Source organism: Leptopilina heterotoma, unplaced genomic scaffold (genome assembly GCF_015476425.1).
Source record: "Leptopilina heterotoma isolate Lh14 unplaced genomic scaffold, ASM1547642v1 Lhet_43, whole genome shotgun sequence".
Classification (NCBI taxonomy): Eukaryota; Metazoa; Arthropoda; class Insecta; order Hymenoptera; family Figitidae; genus Leptopilina; species Leptopilina heterotoma.
Window position 1 is genome coordinate 401012 of NW_025111081.1, and position 20058 is coordinate 421069.

General features: G+C 29.9%; 2 protein-coding genes across 2 annotated transcripts in view; both read right to left on the bottom strand.

The window, feature by feature from the left end:
* Nucleotides 1-20058, bottom strand: part of LOC122506639 (probable protein kinase DDB_G0277539) — a 303476-nt gene that overhangs the window by 117628 nt on the left and 165790 nt on the right. The window lies entirely within an intron of this gene.
* Nucleotides 9631-15543, bottom strand: LOC122506681. Its single transcript, XM_043619001.1, has 2 exons — nucleotides 15499-15543; nucleotides 9631-10083 (listed from the first exon to the last, which is right to left on the bottom strand). Exon 2 carries the CDS (start codon nucleotides 10038-10040, stop codon nucleotides 9654-9656), a length of 387 nt encoding a protein of 128 aa, XP_043474936.1. The 5' UTR covers nucleotides 10041-10083; nucleotides 15499-15543; the 3' UTR covers nucleotides 9631-9653.

The following is a 20058-nucleotide window of genomic DNA, read 5'->3' on the forward strand; positions in this document are numbered from 1 at the left end:
ATATAAACATGATATAAAGAAAAAGGCTCAAAATACAAAAATTATTGTTTAATGATTTATTATATTCCTTTTTTTGTGTTTTTATTTATTTATTTTTCTTTTTTGGATAGTAATTTTTAAAAATATTTAAGCTGGCGTACGATTTTGTAATTTGACTATGACTTTTGATTCGATTTTGATTTTGACATTGGCTTTATAAAGACTTTGCCATTCACTTTAACTTATAAAGTCAAAGTCAAAGTCAAAGTCAAAGTCAAACATTTTTTTTATTTGTCTCTTTGCTATTTATTAATTTTGGTTTTACCATCGAAGGAGTAAAGCGAGAATTTTAAAATTTGTTTAATAAATTCTATAGGACGAAGACAATTTGCATAATATACAAATTACAATGATGGAAAAATGGGTGTTTTTAAAAAAAAATTCCCAAATACCAATGTGTGTGTGTGTATGAGTGCAAAATGAAAGAAACTCTAATTAAATCGAGGATGTCAATCAAAATGATGCCTTGGGCTAAAATTCGAAAATCGATGGGAAAACATAATTGCATCTAGATTCATGTTGAAAATACAAATACGTGGTGATATATTGGAGAGGCGGGATGCTGGAGAGGAAGGCAACGACCGAGTTATACAGTTCTGATCGATCCGGTCACCTCGTTTCTGTATTGTATACATATATATAGGTTTGTATATATATATAGATGTGTGTATATATATATAATACACAATAATATATATCGTTTATATATATATATATACTATATACGTATACATATAAGCGATACATACCTATGCAATTAACTCCACGTCGTTTGTCTCTCTGCCTGCAGTACACGTTTTAGTTCCACAATCATTTCTCTCAGTCAATACACGTGCACCACAGGCTTTTTCATCGAATTTTATGCGCACATTTCGTGTGTACGATTGCCTGGGAAATTTTATAACTTTATCGTCAAATTTTTCACATATTTTATTTTACTTCCCATATTTATAAATGGTGTAAAATTTTTCAGAGAGTGTACGACACTAAAAGATATGAAAGTTATCCCGGGACACAGTGGATTTTTTTTTTAAATTCGTCACTTCCTAACTGAGGTACTAAACTACCCCCAAAATAACAATTTTTGGAGTGTTATTCTGTAACTTTACTTCACTTCACTTTTACTCCGCTTTCACTTCACTTTATAGCATTAGTTCACTCCACCTTTCTTTCTTTTCACTTCACTTTTTTACCCCACTTTCACTTCACTTTATCGCATTAGTTCACATCACTTATACCCCTCATTCACTTCATTTTTCGCATTAGTTCACTTTACTTTTACCCCACTTTCACTTCACTTTATTGCATCAGTTTATTTCACTTTCACCCAACTTTCACTTCACTTTATCGCATTAGTTCACTTCACCTCTTTTTCTTTTCACTTTCACATCACTTCACTTTTACCCCACTTTCACTTTATTCACTTTATCCTACTTTCCCTTAACTTCACTTTATTTTACATTTTTACTTTACTTCACTTCATCCCACTGTCACTTTCCTTCACTGCACTGTATCCCATATTCACTTTACTTTAACTCATTTTCACTTAATTCACTTTATCCCATTTTCACTTTAATTCACTTCACTTTACTTTAACTCATTTTCACTTCTTTCACTTTATCCTACTTTCACTTTACTTTAATTCATTTTCACTTCTTTCACTTTATCCCACTTTCACTTTACTTTAACGCATTTTCACTTCTTTCACTTTATTCCATTTTCACTTTACTTTAACTCATTTTCACTTCAATCACTTTATCCCACTTTCACTTTACTTCACTTCACTTTACTTTAACTCATTTTCACTTCATTAACTTTATCCCACTTTCACTTTACTTCACTTTAACTCATTTTCACTTCTTTCACTTTATCCCACTTTCACTTTACTTTAACTCATTTTCACATCATTCACTTTGTCCCACTTTCACTTTATTTCATTCACTTTACCTCACACTCACACTCATTTTCACATCATTCACTTTGACCCACTTTCACTTTACTTCAGTTTACTTTACCTCATATTTATTTCACTTCACTTCATCCCACTTTTACCTCACTTTTACACAATTACACTTAATTTTGGAATGATAGTGAAGTTAAGTGCGAATAAAGTGAAGTGAAAGTGAGTGGAACTAAAGTAAACATGAAGCAAATTAAATTAAAGTAGAGTGTAAGTAAAGTGAAGTGATGTAAAAGTAAGTTGAAATGAAGAGTCAATGAAGTGACGTAAAGTGTAAGTCAAGTCACTTGAAAGTGGTGTGAAGGTTAAGTTCACTTTAATTAACATTCTCTTCACTTTCACTTCACTTCATTTTACATTACTTCACTTCACTCTACCTTCAATTCACTATTCTTAACTTTCACCCCACATTCATTGCACTTCACAATAATTTTACTTCCGTTTTGTTTGATAGTAAAGTGAAAGTGAGTTGAAGTGAAGTGAAAATGAAGTAAAGTAGACTATAACTGAAGTGAAAGTGGGGTGGAAGCTAAGTTCACTTTAATTAACTTTTCGGACCACTTTAATTGTACTTTATTTCACCTCACTCCACCTTCAATCACTTTAATTAACTTTCATCCCACTTTTACAGCACTTCATCTACATTTCACTTCACTTATGAAATGATATTTAAATGAAAGTGAATTTAAGTGAAGTGCAAATAGAGTCACTTTACTTAACATTAATGCCACTTTTACAGCACTTCACTAATAAAATAATATTGTAGTAAAAGTGAGTTCAAGTGAAGTGCAAATAGAGTGACTTTTCTTAATTACACTTTTACTACACTTTACCTAAATTTAACTTCATTAATGAAATAACATTGAAGTGAAAGTGAGTTCAAGTGAAGTGCATATAGAGTAAAGTGAAAGATAGTTAAAGTAAAGTACAAACAGAGTGACTTCATTTAACTCTTATGCCACTTTTACTGAACTTCACTAATAAAATAATATTGTAGTAAAAGTGAGTTCAAGTGAAGTGCGAATAAAGTTACTTTACTTAATTTTAATTCCACTTTCACTGCACTTCACCTAAATTTCATTTCTTTAATGAAATAACATTGAAGTGAAAGTGAGTTCAAGTGAAGTGCAAATAAAGTGAAAGTTAGTTAAAGTGTAGTACAAATGAAGTGAAGTAAATCAAAGAAGAGTGTAAGTCAAGTGGGTAAAGGTTAAGTGGAGTGTGGTAAAAGTGAAAATAAGATGAAAGTGAATTGAAGTGAAAGTGAGGTAAAGTAAAGTGAATGTGGGATAAAGTGAAGTGAAGTGAAGGAAAGGAAAAGTGGTCTGAAGGTTAAGCTCACTTTAATTAACTTTCGCACCACTTTCACCCCACATTCACTGCACTCTACCTCAATTTCAATTCACTTTGATTTGATAAAAATTAAAAGTGAGTTGAAATAAAGTGCAAATGAAGTGAAATAGAGTGCAAATCAGAGTGTATAAGTCAAGTGAAATGAGAGTAGGGTAAAGGTTACTGAAAGTAGGGTGAACTCATTGTGGAATAAAAGGGAATTCAAGTGAAAATGGGGTAAAGCAAAGTGAAGTGAAAAACAGTAAAGTGAAAGTGGGATAAAGTGAATGAACTGAATATTCGAGTAAAGTGAAGGGAAATAAAAAATGAGGTAAAGTGAAGTGAAGTAAAAATGTGGTAAAGTAAAGTGAATGTGGAATAAAGTAAAGTGAAGTGGGATAAAGTGCATGAAGTGAAAATAAGTTAAAGTTAGGTGAATGTGGGATTCAGTGAAGTGAAGGAAAGTGAAATAGTAGGATAAAGTGAATAAAGAGAAAATGAGTTAAAGTAATGTGAAGTGAAGTAGTGTGAAAGTGGGATAAAGTGAAGTAATAATGTGGTAGAGTGAAGTGAAGTGGGATAAAGTGAATGAAGTTAAAATAAGGTAAAGTAAAGTTAAGTGAATGTGGGATACAGTAAAGTGGGATAAAGTGAATGAAGTGAAAATGGGGTAAAAGTGAAGTGAATGTGGAATACAGTGAAGTGAAGGAAAGTGAAAGTGGGATAAAGTGAAGTGATGTAAAAATGTGGTAGAGTAAAGTGAATTTAAGTGAAATTAGGATAAAGTGAATGAAGTGAAAGTGGGGTAAAAGTGAAGTGAATGTGGAATACAGTGAAGTGAAGGAAAGTGAAAGTGGGATAAAGTGAATGAAGTGAAATAGAGTTAAAGTAAAGAGAAGTGAATGTGGGATACAGTGAAGTGAAGGAAAGTGAAGTGAATATGAGCTAAAGTGAATGAAGTGAAAATGAAGTAAAGTAAAGTGAAGTGAATGTGGGGTAAGTGGTCGTCCATAAATTACGTAAGACATTTAGGGGGGACGGGGGGGTCTACTAGTTTATTTGAACAATAGAAAAAATTTGTGCAAAAAATTGACAAATTACGAGAAAAAAAAGTTTCCTAAAATAGAAAAATTAAGAAATAAAAATAGATTTTCTAAATATTAGCAATAGTGTGAAATGTCAATATTAGAAATAAGTAAAGTGCCGCACTTATTGTCTGACATCTATGTGTACTCAAAGGTGTGTTGTGTGACTTTGTTTGTATAACGTGGAAAATTAGTTTATTATTATTTTTTTGCACATTTGTATATATAAAAGTGGAAAAAGAGGGATTTAATGATCAAAAGCAGTCGTCAACCGCAGTTCGTTTTTCTTTTTTTTCTTTCACTTATTTCTCTCTCTCTCTCTCTCTCTCTCTCTCTCTCTCTCTCTCTCTCTCTCTCTCTCTCTCTCTCTCTCTCTCTCTCTCTCTCTCTCTCTCTCTCTCTCTCTCTCTCTAGACTATATGTCCTCAGGCAATACTTTCATGAGAGATGTGACTCCCAAGTATAAAACTGTCATCGTGTCAACGAGGCTTTAATGCCAGCATTTCCCTCGCGTCACGTTCTTACCAAGTTTTACGTACTATATAAAATTCAACGTGAAAAAGACAGATTTAACGAGATAAATAGACTTGGGAATTATAAACCTTCACACATAGTTTCTATACATGTATATCTATTTTCAAATTCTAATTTTCCAAACACAAAATTTAAATACTTTTTTCTAAATTTCAAACTATTATTTTTCGGCAAAATTTAATAAATTCACTAATAAATACATTTAATTTAGTAAATCTAATTTAATAATTTAATTTAAATAAGGCTAATTTACTAAATTTAAATTTATTATTTTCAAGTTAATTATTTAATTTATTTAATTATACACAGATCAATTTAATTTGAATTATTAATAATATATGCAAAGTCTAATTTGAAAACTTCTCCAAATTCACTAGAATAATGAAAATTTAATTAGCAATTTCAACTTAAATTTGTTGATTAAAGTTTTTCATATTCTACCCACGTTCAATTAAATTCACTATATTTTCTAAACATTTCATTTCAATTACTAAACTTTTGCGATTTACTGAACATCCTATATATTTAGTATTTTGCAAATTTTCTTTCCAAACTTAATATTGAATTTCTTTATAAAATTTATTTCCTTAATCAAAAAATATGAAATGGATCAATTGCATGGTTGGTCATAATAAGGGGACGATACGCTCCGCACATGCTATGAAGCCAGTCAAACAGTAGAAATTGTGGAAAAATTAGAAATTGGAAATTTTAGTTTTTTAACAACAGTATCTTATGGGAAATTAAGAGAACATTCTATTATTTAAAATAAAATTTTCATAATATTTATTATGAAAAAAAAAAAAAAAAAATTTCAAAAAAATTTAAAAAAAATTGATTATTTGAAACAATGCTTATAAAATATTTATGAAGAATTCAATTATTTTCAAAAATAATAAAATTTTTCACAGAAATTCAATTCTTTTTACACATTCAAGTATTTTCAAAAATATTAGAATTTTTTACAGGAATTCAATTATTTTTAATACAATTTTACAGGCTAAAATTATTATTCTTGAAAATTTAATTTCTATTCCTCGAAAAAATCAATTATTTTAAATACAATTTTAATTAAATTTTTTTGAAATAATTTAATTATTCATTTAGCTTTTGATAAAATTTTTCCCAAGAATTCAATTATTTTTAAAAGTAATAAATTTCTTCTTGAAAATTCAATTATTTAAAAAAATTCTAATAAAATCGTTGGCAAGAATTCAATTATTTTCATAAATAATAAAATTCTTTTTAGGAATTCAATTATTTGCAGAAAAAAAATTTAATAAAATACCACACAGACATTCAATTATTGCCAAAAATTTTTATTTTTTAAATTTCTTTGTAAAACTTAATTATTTTTAAAAACTTTTCGCTATTTAATGAATTTCAATATATTTACTATATTTTCATAAAATTTCCAATCAGAATTCAATTATTTAAAATTTTTTTTTGTTAAAATCTTCGTAAGAATTCAATTCTATTTATGAATAATAAAAAATTTCTCTGGAATTCAATTATTGGAATTAGAATTTTCATGAAATTAGTTAAAAGCATTTTTCATTTTTGTTTTTAAAAACAAAATTTTTTCAAATTTGTTTTTTTAAAATTTCTTTTCTTGCTTTTCTTGTTATGTTTTTAAATTTTTTGTTTTGTTATTTTTGTAAAAATCCACTTGTTTTTCTATCGCTTTTTTTCGTTAATATTTTTTTTTTTTTTAACTTTTTGAACAAATTCGTCGTTTGTATTTATTTCTTTCCTTTTTTCCATTTAGTAATTTTTATTTCCCCCCTTTTTGTTTATATTTCGTTGTTTTAAATAATTTATAATTTTCTTTTTTTGTTTAGTTTTTTTTTATTTGTTTCATTGTTTCTTATTTTTTTCTATTAATAAATTTGTTGTTTTTAAGCTAAAAAAAACTGAAAAAAAAGTATTTTTATTTTTCGTTTTTCTTGTATAGTTTTTCAAACTGCATTTTTATATTTTTTTTGTTCTTTTTTTGGTTCAGTATTTTAATTTTTTGGTTATTTGCTTTTTTCTTGTTTATAGAACAAATTTGGTCGTTTTTCTTTTTTTCGCTTTTTATGTTTATAGTATTTTTATTTTTCAATTTTTTTTATGGTTTTTTTGTTTTTCTCAAATAAATAAATTATTTTTTATTATACTATTTAATTTTTTTGTTTTCTACTTTACTTGTTTCTTTCGTTTTTCATTTATTTCTTCTTGTATCTTTGTTTTCATAATTTTTTATTTTTTATCCTTTTACTTTTTTTTGTTTATTTTTATTTATTTCTTTTCGTTTATTTCGTTATTTAATTATATTTATTTATAATGTAAACAGAATATGAACAAAAAGCTTTTTTTGTCAAAAAACAAAAAAAAACAAAAACAAAAATCATAAAAATGAAAATTAACAAATCAACAAAAAGATTGAAAATGCAAAAGTTATTGTTTAAAGATTTTTTATGTCCCTTTCTGTCCTTTTTTATGTTTTTCTCTTTTAAATGTTTATAAAGTTTTGAACGTTTTGAACTATACGATATTTCCTTTAATTTTTATATTTTTTTGCAAAAAAAAATATTTTATTTATAAGATTAAAAAAAATTTTGAAAAATTAAAAAAATTTATTTATAAGATTAAAAAAAAATTATTTTTCTTTTTTGGATAGCAATTTTTAAAAATATTTAATCTAGTGTACGATTTTGTAATTTGACTACGATTTTTTATTCGATTTTGACTTTGACATTATGGCTTTATAAAGACTTTGACATTCACTTTAACTTTAAAAGCCTTATGGGGTGGACTAAGAAAAAAAGGGGCGTTAGGCGCATAAAAAGTGGGAGGAGCTACAACAGAGGAGATAGTGGGCGGGCTTTAGAGAGTGGAGTAGGAAAAAAAGGGGCGGTAGGCGGATAATTGAAGAGGCGGAGCTAGAATAGAAAGGGTAGTAGGCGTGCCTTATAGGGTAGAGTAATAAAAAAGGAATGGTAGGCGGAGAAAAAAAGGAGGAGCAAAAATAGAAGAAATAGTAGGCGGGTCTCTTCGGGCGGAGTTAAAAATGGGCGGTAGGCGGAGAAAAAGTGGGAGGAGCAAAAATAGAAAGAGTAGTAGGCCGGACTATTGGGGTCGAGTAAAAAAAAGGGGCGTAATCCAGAGAAAAAGTGGGTGGAGCTTGAATAGAAGGGGTAGTAGGCGGGGCTTAAAGGGTAAAGTAATAAAAAAAACGCGGTAGGCGGAGCAAAAAGGGGAGGAGCAAAAACAGAAAGAGTAGTAGGCCGTACTTTTGGGGTGGAGTCAAAAAAATGGGCGGTGTCCAAAGAAAAAGTGGGTGGAGCTTGAATAGAAGATGTAGTAGGCGGGGCTTAACCCCTTCGCAGTCTAGTTGAAAATCGCTTGTGGTCCAAAAACGGTCCGAAAAAAAAGTTTACAAAAAAATATGATTTAATCATATATAAGGTTTTTGGGGTCGCTGAATTCGAATTTGAGGTTAATTTTTGAAAATTCAAAATGGCGGATCCAATATGGCGACCAAATATGGTGGATAATTTTAAAATTAAAGCGTTTTAAGGGAAATTCATTTCTCGGGGGTTTTCGAGGTCGCTGAATCCAAATCTGAAGTCAGATTTAAAAAATTCAAAATGGCGGACCCAAAATGTCGACTTCAAAAAAAAATTTTTTTTCAGATTCCCTTAAAACTCGTTACTCGGGGGTTTTCGGGGTCTCTAATTACAAATATGATGTCAGATTTTCAAAATTCAAAATGGCGGATCCAATATGGCGGATGATTTCAAGATTGATGCGAAAAAAATATGAAGTTACCTCAAAAACCCCTGAGTAAACATTTTAGACAAATTTGTCAACATTCAAAAAATTTGATCGACATATTGAATCCAAAATTTAGCATTTAGAAAAACGAACATCAAATTCGAATTCAGCGACCCCAAAAAACCCCGGGAACGGAATTTCGATCAAAACGCATAAATTTTGAAATTATCCGCCATATTGGATCCAACATTTTGAATTTTGTAAAACGAACATCAAATTCAAATTCAGCGACCCCAAAAACCCCCGAGAAACGAATTTTAATCGAATCGCATCAATCTTGAAATTATCCGCCATATTGGATCCGCCATTTTGAATTTTAAAAATCTGACATCATATTTGTAATCAGAGACCCCGAAAACCCCCCAAGTAACGAGTTTAAAGCGAATTTGAAATTTTTTTATTTTTCGAAGTCAACATTTTGGGTCCGCCATTTTGAATTTTTTAAATCTGACTTCAGATTCGGATTCAGCGACCCCAAAAACAGTAGTATGTACTTCGCTACTAAAATCAAATCATGTTTAGTATTTTTTTTTTGAGATGGCCATATATGGCCACAGACGCAAAGGTGGCACGACTTTTCGTGGCCATATATGGGCCATGGACTGTTAAGGGGTTAAAGGGTAAAGTAATAAAAAAGCGCGGTAGGCGGAGAAAAAAAGGGGAGGAGCTACAACAGAAGGACTAAACCTCTTTTTTTCAAAAATACTAACCAAATTTTTGATTTTACTCACCACATGACTCTTATGATGTTGATGATGAATAGTATGGTGATGATGGTGATGATGATGTCGTTTTTCCTTATTATGATGCTTGCCATGATGTTTACCGCCTCTGTGCGGTGGATACGTGTGATAGAGCATATTTACTCCAATCGATGCTTGGCGTCACCTGACCTCAATTACATTGCACTTGGTGATTTGTGGATTCTGTGAATTTTGATGATTTTGATTTGTCGTCGTTGTCGTCGTCGGCAATTTTCGCACATTCATCGTATCTAAATTTGTCAACAATTTTCTATCTGCTGATGTTTTTTGTTGAACATTTGTTGTTGCTGTTGTTAATGCTGTTGATGTTGTTGTATTATTAATGGTGGCTGTGGTGGTTATTATTTGATTATTATGTGAAATTGTCGAGAGTTCACTTTCATCGACATCTCGTTTAAATGCAATTCTTGAATGGGGTACCATTAATTTAACACTCGAACCAATGGGGGTCACGGTCGTTGCTGGATCTAATTTCACGAGGGCTGCTTGTAATTCCAGTGCATCCATGTTTATTTTTTTTCTTGTTGTTTTTGTTGTTATTATTGTTGTCCTAGTGCAAGATAGTTGAAAATTAACTAGATGATTTTTTAATTTTTTTTTTTTTTTGGTACAAGTCTCGAGGATTTTTTTCGAATTTTGAAAAACTTTTCTAGAGGATTAAAAAACTAATTGGAATTTTTTTTTTATTTTAAGTGTAATTTTCAGGAAGATTTATTTTCTCACTCTTGATTTTTGTTTTTCCCTTTTATTTTGAAGTGGTTGTAAAAAGATTCATTCATTGGAAAGAATTTTTTTTTTTAATTTAAGTGTAATTTTCAGGAAGATTTATTTTTCCACTCTTGATTTTTTTTTCTTTTTTTTTTTTTTGGAATGTCTTTAAAAAGAGGGAGAGAGCAATTTACGAGTATATTATGAGAGTGATAAAGAAAATATGAACATCTTTTGCGTGACATGAAGTCCACTGATTTTTATCATTGCAACACACTCCAATTAACCGAGGCCATTCTGAGCAAGTTACACGCGTCCAGTTCCTATTGTAACGCAATTTTCATCTCGTTAAAGATACATTTCCGGTTCTCGATTGTGGCGACAGTTTTACAATTTATGAGTGTTAGATTTCTATTAAATATCAGACATTTATATATAATTACGGATTGGCCAATATCAATTCCAACAAATTTCAATTCTTAACGATTTTTATTTTCCCTTTTTTTTGAAAATCTTTTATTATTTTTATATCAAAATTTAATCTTTAAATATTTTATTATGATATGGAATATATATTAATAATAACAATAACAGTATAATAATAATAAAAATAATAAAAAATAATTATATCAATAGCAAAAAATAATAAAAATGTCAAGAACAAGAAAAATAGTAATAGTTACTATGAAAAGTGAGATGGCTGAGAGGCTTTAGTACTGGACTCCTACCAACAAGGACCAGGGTTCGATTCTCCACGATTGCGAATTTTTTCATTTTATAGTAATATAATAATAATTATAATAATATTTATAAAAGTAATAATAATACTGTTAATAATAATAACAATAATGACAATAACGTTAATAATAACGATAATAATAATAATAATAATAATAATAATAATAATAATAATAATAATAATAATAATAATAATAATAATAACGAAAATGAATAATAAATAATGAAAGTAGAGTCTAATAACATTAAAAATTGTAACAATAATAAAATAATAATTAATAATAATAGTAATAACAAAAATAATGTTTATTATAAAAAAAACAAAATTCGGATTCTTTCGATTGAATGAGAAAAATAAATTCATATAAAAAAACGTAATAAAGTTTTCCTAGGTATCTTTTTTTTCGAAAAATCTGATTTGAAGAGAGGAGGGAATATAACAAAAATGTGAATTGCGTATTATGTTGAGACTCTCGAGCGAGTGAAACTTTTCTCGAGATACCCACTAATTTAGAAAAGCATTACTCTTACTTGGCAGAAATCAGGATTTACGAATGACTTGCTCTCCTAACTTTCCATCTCGAGAAATTCAAAAAGAAGATATTTATCTCTTTGGCAACAATTTTTTTTCTCCCTCTTTTTTTTTTTTTTTTTTTTTAAGTAAATTATGAAAAAAAAACAAATGAGAAAAATAGTAATCAAGATGGTAAGTTATTATGTTCTTGTTTTACATGAAAAATAATGGAAAAAATTTTGTTTGCAAAAAATATTTAATAATTAATTATTTTCCCCTTTCTTTTTTATTAAAAGCTAATAATATTAATTATAATAAAAGTAATAAAATTAGTAAAAATAAATGTAATAATATTAGTAAAAATAATAGTATTTGATAAGACATTTTCAAAATTCAAAATAGCGGATCCAATATGGCGGACAAAAAGAAATTGAAATGTGAAGGATAAAAATAATTTTTACTTGATGATTTGGTAATAAAAAATGAAATAAATTTCCCCTGATGTCAAAGAGACACACGAAATATTTGGAAATCGAATGTTATAGAAGAAAACGTTTCGCATCGCCGAGAGGGAATTTTGCGAAAAGGACTTGAGAGGTCTTGTTTGAAATTAAAATCATTGCCTTGACAGCGCTACAGAATCTGGAGACGGAATTCTGAGAATTCACCATCTTCGCGGAGGGATTCCTTGTTGACGTTTACAAAGGTGTCGATGCACCTTGAGAGATAACGTCCTTTGTCTCTCTGTCTCTCTCTCACTCACTCTCTTTGCCTCTCGGCCATTGAACGTTGGCCAATTTTCAAATTAAGCTCTCGCCCAATTTATTTCCAACTTTTTGTTTCTTGATCAAATTTACAATAAATTTTTTTTTTTTTTTGCAAATTTTTTAAAATTTTTTTTTAAATTTTTATTTATATTCGGATTTTTTTTTACAATTTTTTTTAATTATTAATGAATTGATTTTTTAGTGGGTTGGGTCTTTTTTGTTCATTGAAATTCGTAACTTCAAATATAAAATTCACTTTAAAAATGTAAAAATAAATAGTAAAAATGAAAGTGAAAATGAAACGGCAAACTGAAAATGAAAATAAAAATCGAAAATAAAAGGCAAAATGAAAAACAAAGTAAAAAATGAAAATGGAAATAAAAATCAAAGTTAAAATAAAAGATAAAATGAAAATGAAAATGAAAATGAAAATGAAAATGAAAATGAAAATGAAAATGAAAATGAAAATAAAAATGAAAACAAAAATGAAAATGAAAATGACAATTTAAAAGTCAAAGTGGAAAAGTTCAAAAATAGAAACAAAATGAAAATCAAATTCAAACTAAATTAAAAAAAAACAAAACGGAAAAATATGAAAGTGAAAAGACAAAATGAAAATGAAAATGAAAATGAAAATGAAAATGAAAATGAAAATGAAAATGAAAATGAAAATGAAAATGAAAATGAAAATGAGAATGAGAATGAAAATGAAAATGAAAATGAAAATGAAAATGAAAATGAAAATGAAAATGAAAATGAAAATCAAATTGAAAGTAAAATAAAAAATCAAAGTGGAAAAATGTGAAAATAAAACTAAAAGACAAAATGAAAATCAAATTTAAAGTAAAATCAAAAATCAAAGTGGAAAAATGTGAAAATAAAACTAAAAGTTAAAATGAAAATTAAATTCAAACTAAATTCAAAAAACAAAATTGAAAAATACGAAAATAAAAATAGAAATGAAAGACAAAATGTAAATGAAATTCAAACTAAAATCAAAAATCAAAGTGAAAATAAAAATCAAAGTTAAAATAAAAGACAAAGTTAAAATGAAAATCAAATTTAAACTGAATTCAAAAAACAAAATGGAAAATTATAAAAATGAAAATAAAAAATCAATGTTGAAAAATATGAAAATAAAAGACAATATGAAAATGAAATTGAAACCTAATTCAAAAATTAAAGTGGAAAAATATGAAAATGAAAATAAAAATCAAAGTGGAAATAAAAGAAAAAATTAAAATTAAAATAAACGACAAAATGAAAATGAAAATCAAATTCAAAGTGAATTCAAAAATCAAAGTTAAAAAATATGAAAATAAAACTAAAAATCAAAGTGAAAATAAAAGACAAAATGAAAATGAAATTTAAACTAAATTCAAAAATCAATGTTGAAAAATATGAAAATAAAAATGAAAGTGAAAATAAAAGACAATATGAAAATGAAATTCAAACCTAATTCAAAAATCAAAGTGGAAAAATATGAAAATAAAAATAAAAATCTAAGTGATAATAAAAAACAAAATGAAAATGAAATTTAAACTAAATTTAAAAAGTGTAAAAATATGAAAATGAATATAACAGTGAAAGTAAAAATAGAAGACAAAATGAAAATAAAAAACCAAAAATTCAAACTGAATCCAAAAATTAAAGTGGAAAAATATGAATATGAAAATAAAGGACAAAATGATAATGAAAACTAAATTCAAAAATCAAATCACCCATGTAAAAAATCAATGTTTTTTTTAAATGACCGGAAATTGATTCATTGAGACACAAGAAATTTCAAGGTAATTCCCCTGAATCATTAACCAGTTACAATTTTGGCTTCAAGAGAGTTTATTTTAAAATTAAATTTGGGGGTCGAACTCTCTTTAAAAACTTGTTGAACAAATTGAACTTCATCTACATATATACATATATCAAAGACGTTCAATCTGTTTATTTCCTTCTCAATAAAAGGAGGGGTGGGGTTGAAAACCTCAAAAAGAGGGGAGGAGAAGAAAAATTCTCATAAAGAAAAAAAGCAGAAAAATTGAAAATCTGCTTTTTCAAATATAATAATAATAATAACCAGAAGGGTAAATAAACAAGAAATTTGTATATAATAATAATTACTATTTTATGGTCATTAAAAATTTGTTTATACGCATCATTTTATAAACACGCGCAGTGAAAATTTTCTCATATAAATTTTTCCCTTCATTTTCCTGTATATAGGATATTAAGGAAGTGTTTAAAATTGAGAAAATTATTATTAATTGACCTTTTGTATGATGATAACAAAATTTTCAAGGAAACTAGTTTCTCTCTCTCTGTCTCTCTCTTTCTCTCTGTATAGTAACGGCCATTGGGCGAGGCAGTTTTCATTCTTTGTGCTGCGAAGAGATGAAAAAGATTCTATTTTTGCAATAAATCCTCTTTTATTTCTTATTTTTAAATTAGCTGCTTAGTTTTTTTTAGTGATTTGTCACTAATTTACTAAATTGATGCCGAAAATTAGACATTTTTAGAAAAAATAATTATTTTTCGAGTGAGAGAAAATTTTCGAAAAAATACCGAAATACTCGAATTTTAGTTTTGATTATTTTTTTTTAGTAATTTTTGTGTTTCTTTAGTAATTTAGTACTTTTAGTTTTTAGTATTTTTAGTAGCAATTTAGTTTTTAGTATTTTTTGGTAGTAATTTAGTTTTTAGTATTTTTTGGTAGAACTTTAGTTTATATTATTTTTTATTAGTAATTTTAAGTATTTTTTAGTAGTAATTTACTTTTTAGTATTTTTTTAGTAGTAATTTACTTTTTAGTATTTTTTGGTAGTAAATTACTTTTTTGTATTTTTTTACTAGTAATTTAGTATTTTTTTAGTAGTAATTTCGTATTATTAGTAGTAATTTTGTATTATTAGTAGTAATTTCGTATTATTAGTGGTGATTTAGTATTTTTATTAGTAATTTTTTATTTTTTATTAGTAATTTAGTTTTTTTAGTAATTATTTTCAGAGTGAAGAAAAAAAAATTGATAGAAAGAATACTTGAATTGCAGGAGTCAATGTATGAAAATTCTAGAAATTAGAGGAATTTTTTTTTTGCTAATTTGTTTTGCTAATTAATCCAAAAAAGATTTTCTCTCTCCAAAAAAATAATTTTTACCGAGCAAAGAGAAAATTGATTCCAAAACCAATTTTTTTTCTATAAAGACCAAAAAATCCTCGAGACTTTTGAAAATATTTATACACACCTTAATTTTTTGTTTTTAAATAAAAAAAATTTTCTATTTCCTTTAATTTTCAATACTTTTTCTTTTATTTGCTTTGGAAAAATCACTATTTTTTCACATTTTCAAACACTTTTTGCGCTTTCGATTTTTCTTTTGGCAAAATTTAGAAATTTTTCCTTGATTTCACATCGTCGAGTGAAATTCTCGATTTTCACTACTCGAAAACGAAAGTGAAAGCGAGAGTGAAAGAAGCAAGACACTTGACTCCCTTGGAATCACGCACAAACACAAGTAAAATATAAATACACCCACGATTTACAGCTGACTTTCAATTCCAATCCAAAGTTGTTGCCAAACTTTTGGTCGATTTTTTGAAATCCAAATTTCATTTGGCACTTTTCTTGTTTTTTGGGGTGGAGGGGGAAATTTTTAATTTTACCCTCGAACTAACACCTTTTGGATCAAAAATACGTTGTTGAACGTTAAAAAAGACGTTTTTCAAAAACAGAAAAAAGGTTTTCGAAAAAACAATTACGGTTGAGGGGAAAAATTTGATGGAAAAAATTTTTTTTTATAACACTTGTAGTTGGTGAATTTTTTTTCTCTCTCTCTCTCGCACTTTTTTTCTTTTTTTTTGGTGAGAGTACGTTAGTCTCACGCTGGACCACCCGGACGCCGCGATTCTGTGAATCCCACGACAACGATGAACCCGTTACGGGGGTGTTTCGTTCCGTTTCTGCTCTGGGGTGGGATCAATATGAGGTTGGGTTGAAACGCGGGAAATTCGCGCGCAGGTCCTCTCCTCTTTCCTTGCTTTGACTTTCATCCTCTTCCCAACCCCAAAAACTTGGATCTGTCGTCTTCTTCTTCTTCTCGCCACTAGACTTTATTCACCCTCGACTACGAACCACCCCCGCCCCCTACTCATACTCTTTATAATTTTTCTTATACTCTTCGCTCCATATTCTCTCTTCGATTCCTCCTTTCTTTTTGTACCCATCGGGAAAGAAAGGGACCAAAAATTCATTTGTCTACGTTTAGAAGACACCAGAAATTGATCTCTACTGTTAAAGGGGGGTAAAAAGCGGAAAAAGGTGCTTTAAGGTCGATTTTCGTTTGCTATAATACGGGAAAAGCGACCTTAAAGCGAAAGACTTGATTTTAGCGAAAAGAGTAAAAAAAAAGTTGTCTTAAGGTTGATTTTACCCTGCCATAGTACTGGAAAAGCGACCTTAAAGCAAAAGGCAGCTACAGAGTGTTCTACCCAACAAAACAGTGTAAAAGACACAAAAAACATTTCTATACCTCAAGACACAAAAAGCAGATCGAATACACATTCTCTCACTCGAGATCACTTATCCCCTCTTCTTCGTTCTAAATTCCAACAGTGTAACGTCCCGGTATACTCTGAATCTCCCCCCTCCCCCTCTCAATCCTCTCCTTTCGAGCATCATCCCTTCCTTGACATTCTTTTCGCCCTTCTACATTCCGTACCCTGTGGAGGAGCACGTTTTCCACTTACGACCCTCCTGGGGGTAGGAGGGTGAGGGGGGGAGTAGAGGGAGAAGAAAAAGGTACGAAATGAGTATTCGTATACAAATAAAATTTTTCACCTCTTTCTCCTCTTTGATGTTATACTACCTTGTTGAGGAGTATTGAGTTTGCAACAAGTAAAATTCTCCTGTGCATGAAATATGTTTACTTTGGACAATATGGGCTTTTCCTTTGTTAAAGTTAGAAATTTGGTTGTGACTTTCTATTTAGAATGGGGAAAAAGTTTATTTTTTAAAATTATTTTTTGATGATGGAAAGGATATCGCCTCCTTTTTCAGTAAAACCGCCTTTTTCTTAGTCTCCATCTACTATAACACCTGCTCAGCCTTTTTCTTAGGCTCCACCTACTATGACGCTGCTCCACCTCTTTTTTGGCTCCACCTACTATGACGCTACTCCACCTCTTTCTTAGGCTCCACCTACTATGACGCTGCTCCGACTCTTTCTTAGTCTCCACCTACTATAACACCTGCTCCGCCTTTTTCTTAGGCTCCACCTACTATAACGCTGCTCCGCCTCTTTCTTAGGCTCCACCTACTATAACGCTGCTCCGCCTCTTTCTTAGGCTCCACCTACTATATCGCTGCTCCACCTCTTTTTTGGCTCCGCCTACTATAACGCTGCTCCGCCTCTTTCTTAAGCTCCACCTACTATGACGCTGCTCCACCTCTTTTTTGGCTCCGCCTACTATGACGCTGTTCCACCTCTTTTTTAGGCTCCGCCTATTATGACGATGCTCTGCCTCTTTCTTAGGCTCTACTAACTATAATGCTGCTCCGCCTCTTTTTTGGCTCCATCTACTATGACGCTTTTCCGCCTCTTTCTTAGGCTCTACCTATTATGACTATGCTCCGCCTCTTTTTTGGCTCCGCCCTTCATTGCCGTGTTCCACCTCTTTATTGTTTTTGCCTCCGCCTTCTAGTGTCATGTTTCGCCTCTTCTTTAGAATCCGCCTTTTAATACCATGTTCCAATCCTTCTTTGAGATCCATCTGCTGTTATTTTGTCACTCCTTTTATTTAGGCCCCGCCTTCTTTTCTAGTGTCCCGCCTCTACTATAGTCTCCGCCTACCACTGAACTATTTCTTCTCTTCTTTTATTTCTCTTCTTTTATTTCCACCAATATTCAACCTATTCTACTATTCCATAGTATAACATATTCTACTATTTTACTACTTCTACTATTCTTTCTACTATTCTGTTCCGAAGGTGGAACAACTCAATGGTAGGAGGAGCCTCTTCATTAGGCTCCAACTACCATTAATTTCCACCTTTTCTTTAGTACCTCCTTCTATTTACTATGTTCCGCCTTTTCTTAAAACTCCGCCTTCTGACAAAAATATTTTCTACCCAAGCCTTTCAAATATATGGTTACTACAAAAGGATTAAAAAAAATAGACACGCCCTTATTAATTACGACCTTTTTTTAAAAATGCAAATGATCATTGTCACTTGAGGGCGGGTCCTAAAATTAAGTTTAGAGGCGGAGCATTATAGTGAAAGAAGGAATCACTAAATCTCCAATATCATTCTCCGCCTTTAAACGTAATTTTAGGACCCACCTTCAATTGATCACGAACATTGGCATTTTTATAAATTATTCGGAATTAAAAAAGGCATAACTTTTATATGAAGGGGCGGGGCTAAAATAAAGTAGGCGTTAGTCAGTTAAAAGTAACTTTGATAACAATAGTCAAAGAGGCGTTGCTGAATTAATGAAGGCGTTTTTTTAGTCGAAGGAGCGTCGCTAAAATAAAGAAGGCGTTTTTAGCCAAAGAGGCGGAGCATTATAGGCGGATTTAGTCGAGTGGGCGTGGCTAAAGTAAAGAAGGTGTTGTCTTTAGTTAAAGGGGCGGGGCTAAAATGAAGAAAGTGTTAATCTTATTCAAAGAGCATGGCTTAAAAAAATAAGTTGTTGATCTTATTTCAAGGTGCGTGACTACAGTAAAGAAGACGTTGAATTTATTCTACAGGACGTAACTGTAATAAAAGATTTATTGTCTTTAGCCGAAGGGGCGTGTCTGAAATAAAGAAGGCGTTGGTTTTAGTCGAAGGGGCGTGGCTAAAATAAATATGGAGTTGATCTCATTCAAAGGGGTGAGTAACTGCAATGAAAAAGGTATTGCCTTTAGTCTAAAGAGTATAATTGCTATAAAGAAGGCGTTGCCGTTAGTCAAAGGGGCGTGGCTAAAATATAGAAGGTGTTGATAGTATCCAAAAGGGCGTTACTAAAATAAAAAAGGCGTTTTCTTCAGTCTAAGGGGCGTGGCTAAAGTAAAGAAGTAACTTCATTTACTTTATGAGTCATAACTACAGTAAGGATTATATTGTCTTAAGTTACAGGCAAGTGCTTGAAATAGAGAAGGTGTCGTTAGTCAAGGGGGCGTGGCTAAAATATATAATGTGTTAATCGCATCCAATAGTTCGTGGCTGAAATAAAGAAGGCGTTTCCTTTAGTCGAGGGGGTGTTGCTGAAAAAAAGAAGGCGTTTCCCTTATTCGAAGGGGTGTGAGTAAAATAGAGAAGGCGTTATCTTTAGTCGAGGAGGCGTGGTTAAAACATAGAACCAGTTGATCGTATTCAAAAGGGCGTGGTTAAAGAAAAGAAGGCGTTTCATTTAGTCTATGAGGCGAAACTTCCATAAAGAATACACTATATTTAGTCGAAGGGGCGTTGCTTAAATAGAGAAGGCGCCGTCGTTAGTCAAAGAGGCGTGGCTAATATAAAGTAGGCGTTGATCTTAATTATAGGGGCGTCACTGCAATAAAATTATCTAAAGCTACTTATTCTGAATATTTAGACACGTATCGTAATTGTAAAAATTTTTTCCCACCTAATTTAAAAATATTTTCTCCTTCTATAAAATCAAAATAGAATCAAATCGAAGTGATATTGTATTGTATTGAAATAATTTAAATATGAATAAGGTTTTTGAGCTATAATTCAAATAGTTGATGATTGAGGACAATCCACTTGTCAATTTTCTTTCTCGACAAATTTAGTTACATACTTGGGAACGCTCCCAATC

Coding starts and splice junctions, on each gene's coding strand:
- LOC122506681 (XM_043619001.1), bottom strand. CDS start 10,040: ATGGATGCACTGGAATTACAAGCAGCCCTCGTGAAATTAGATCCAGCA.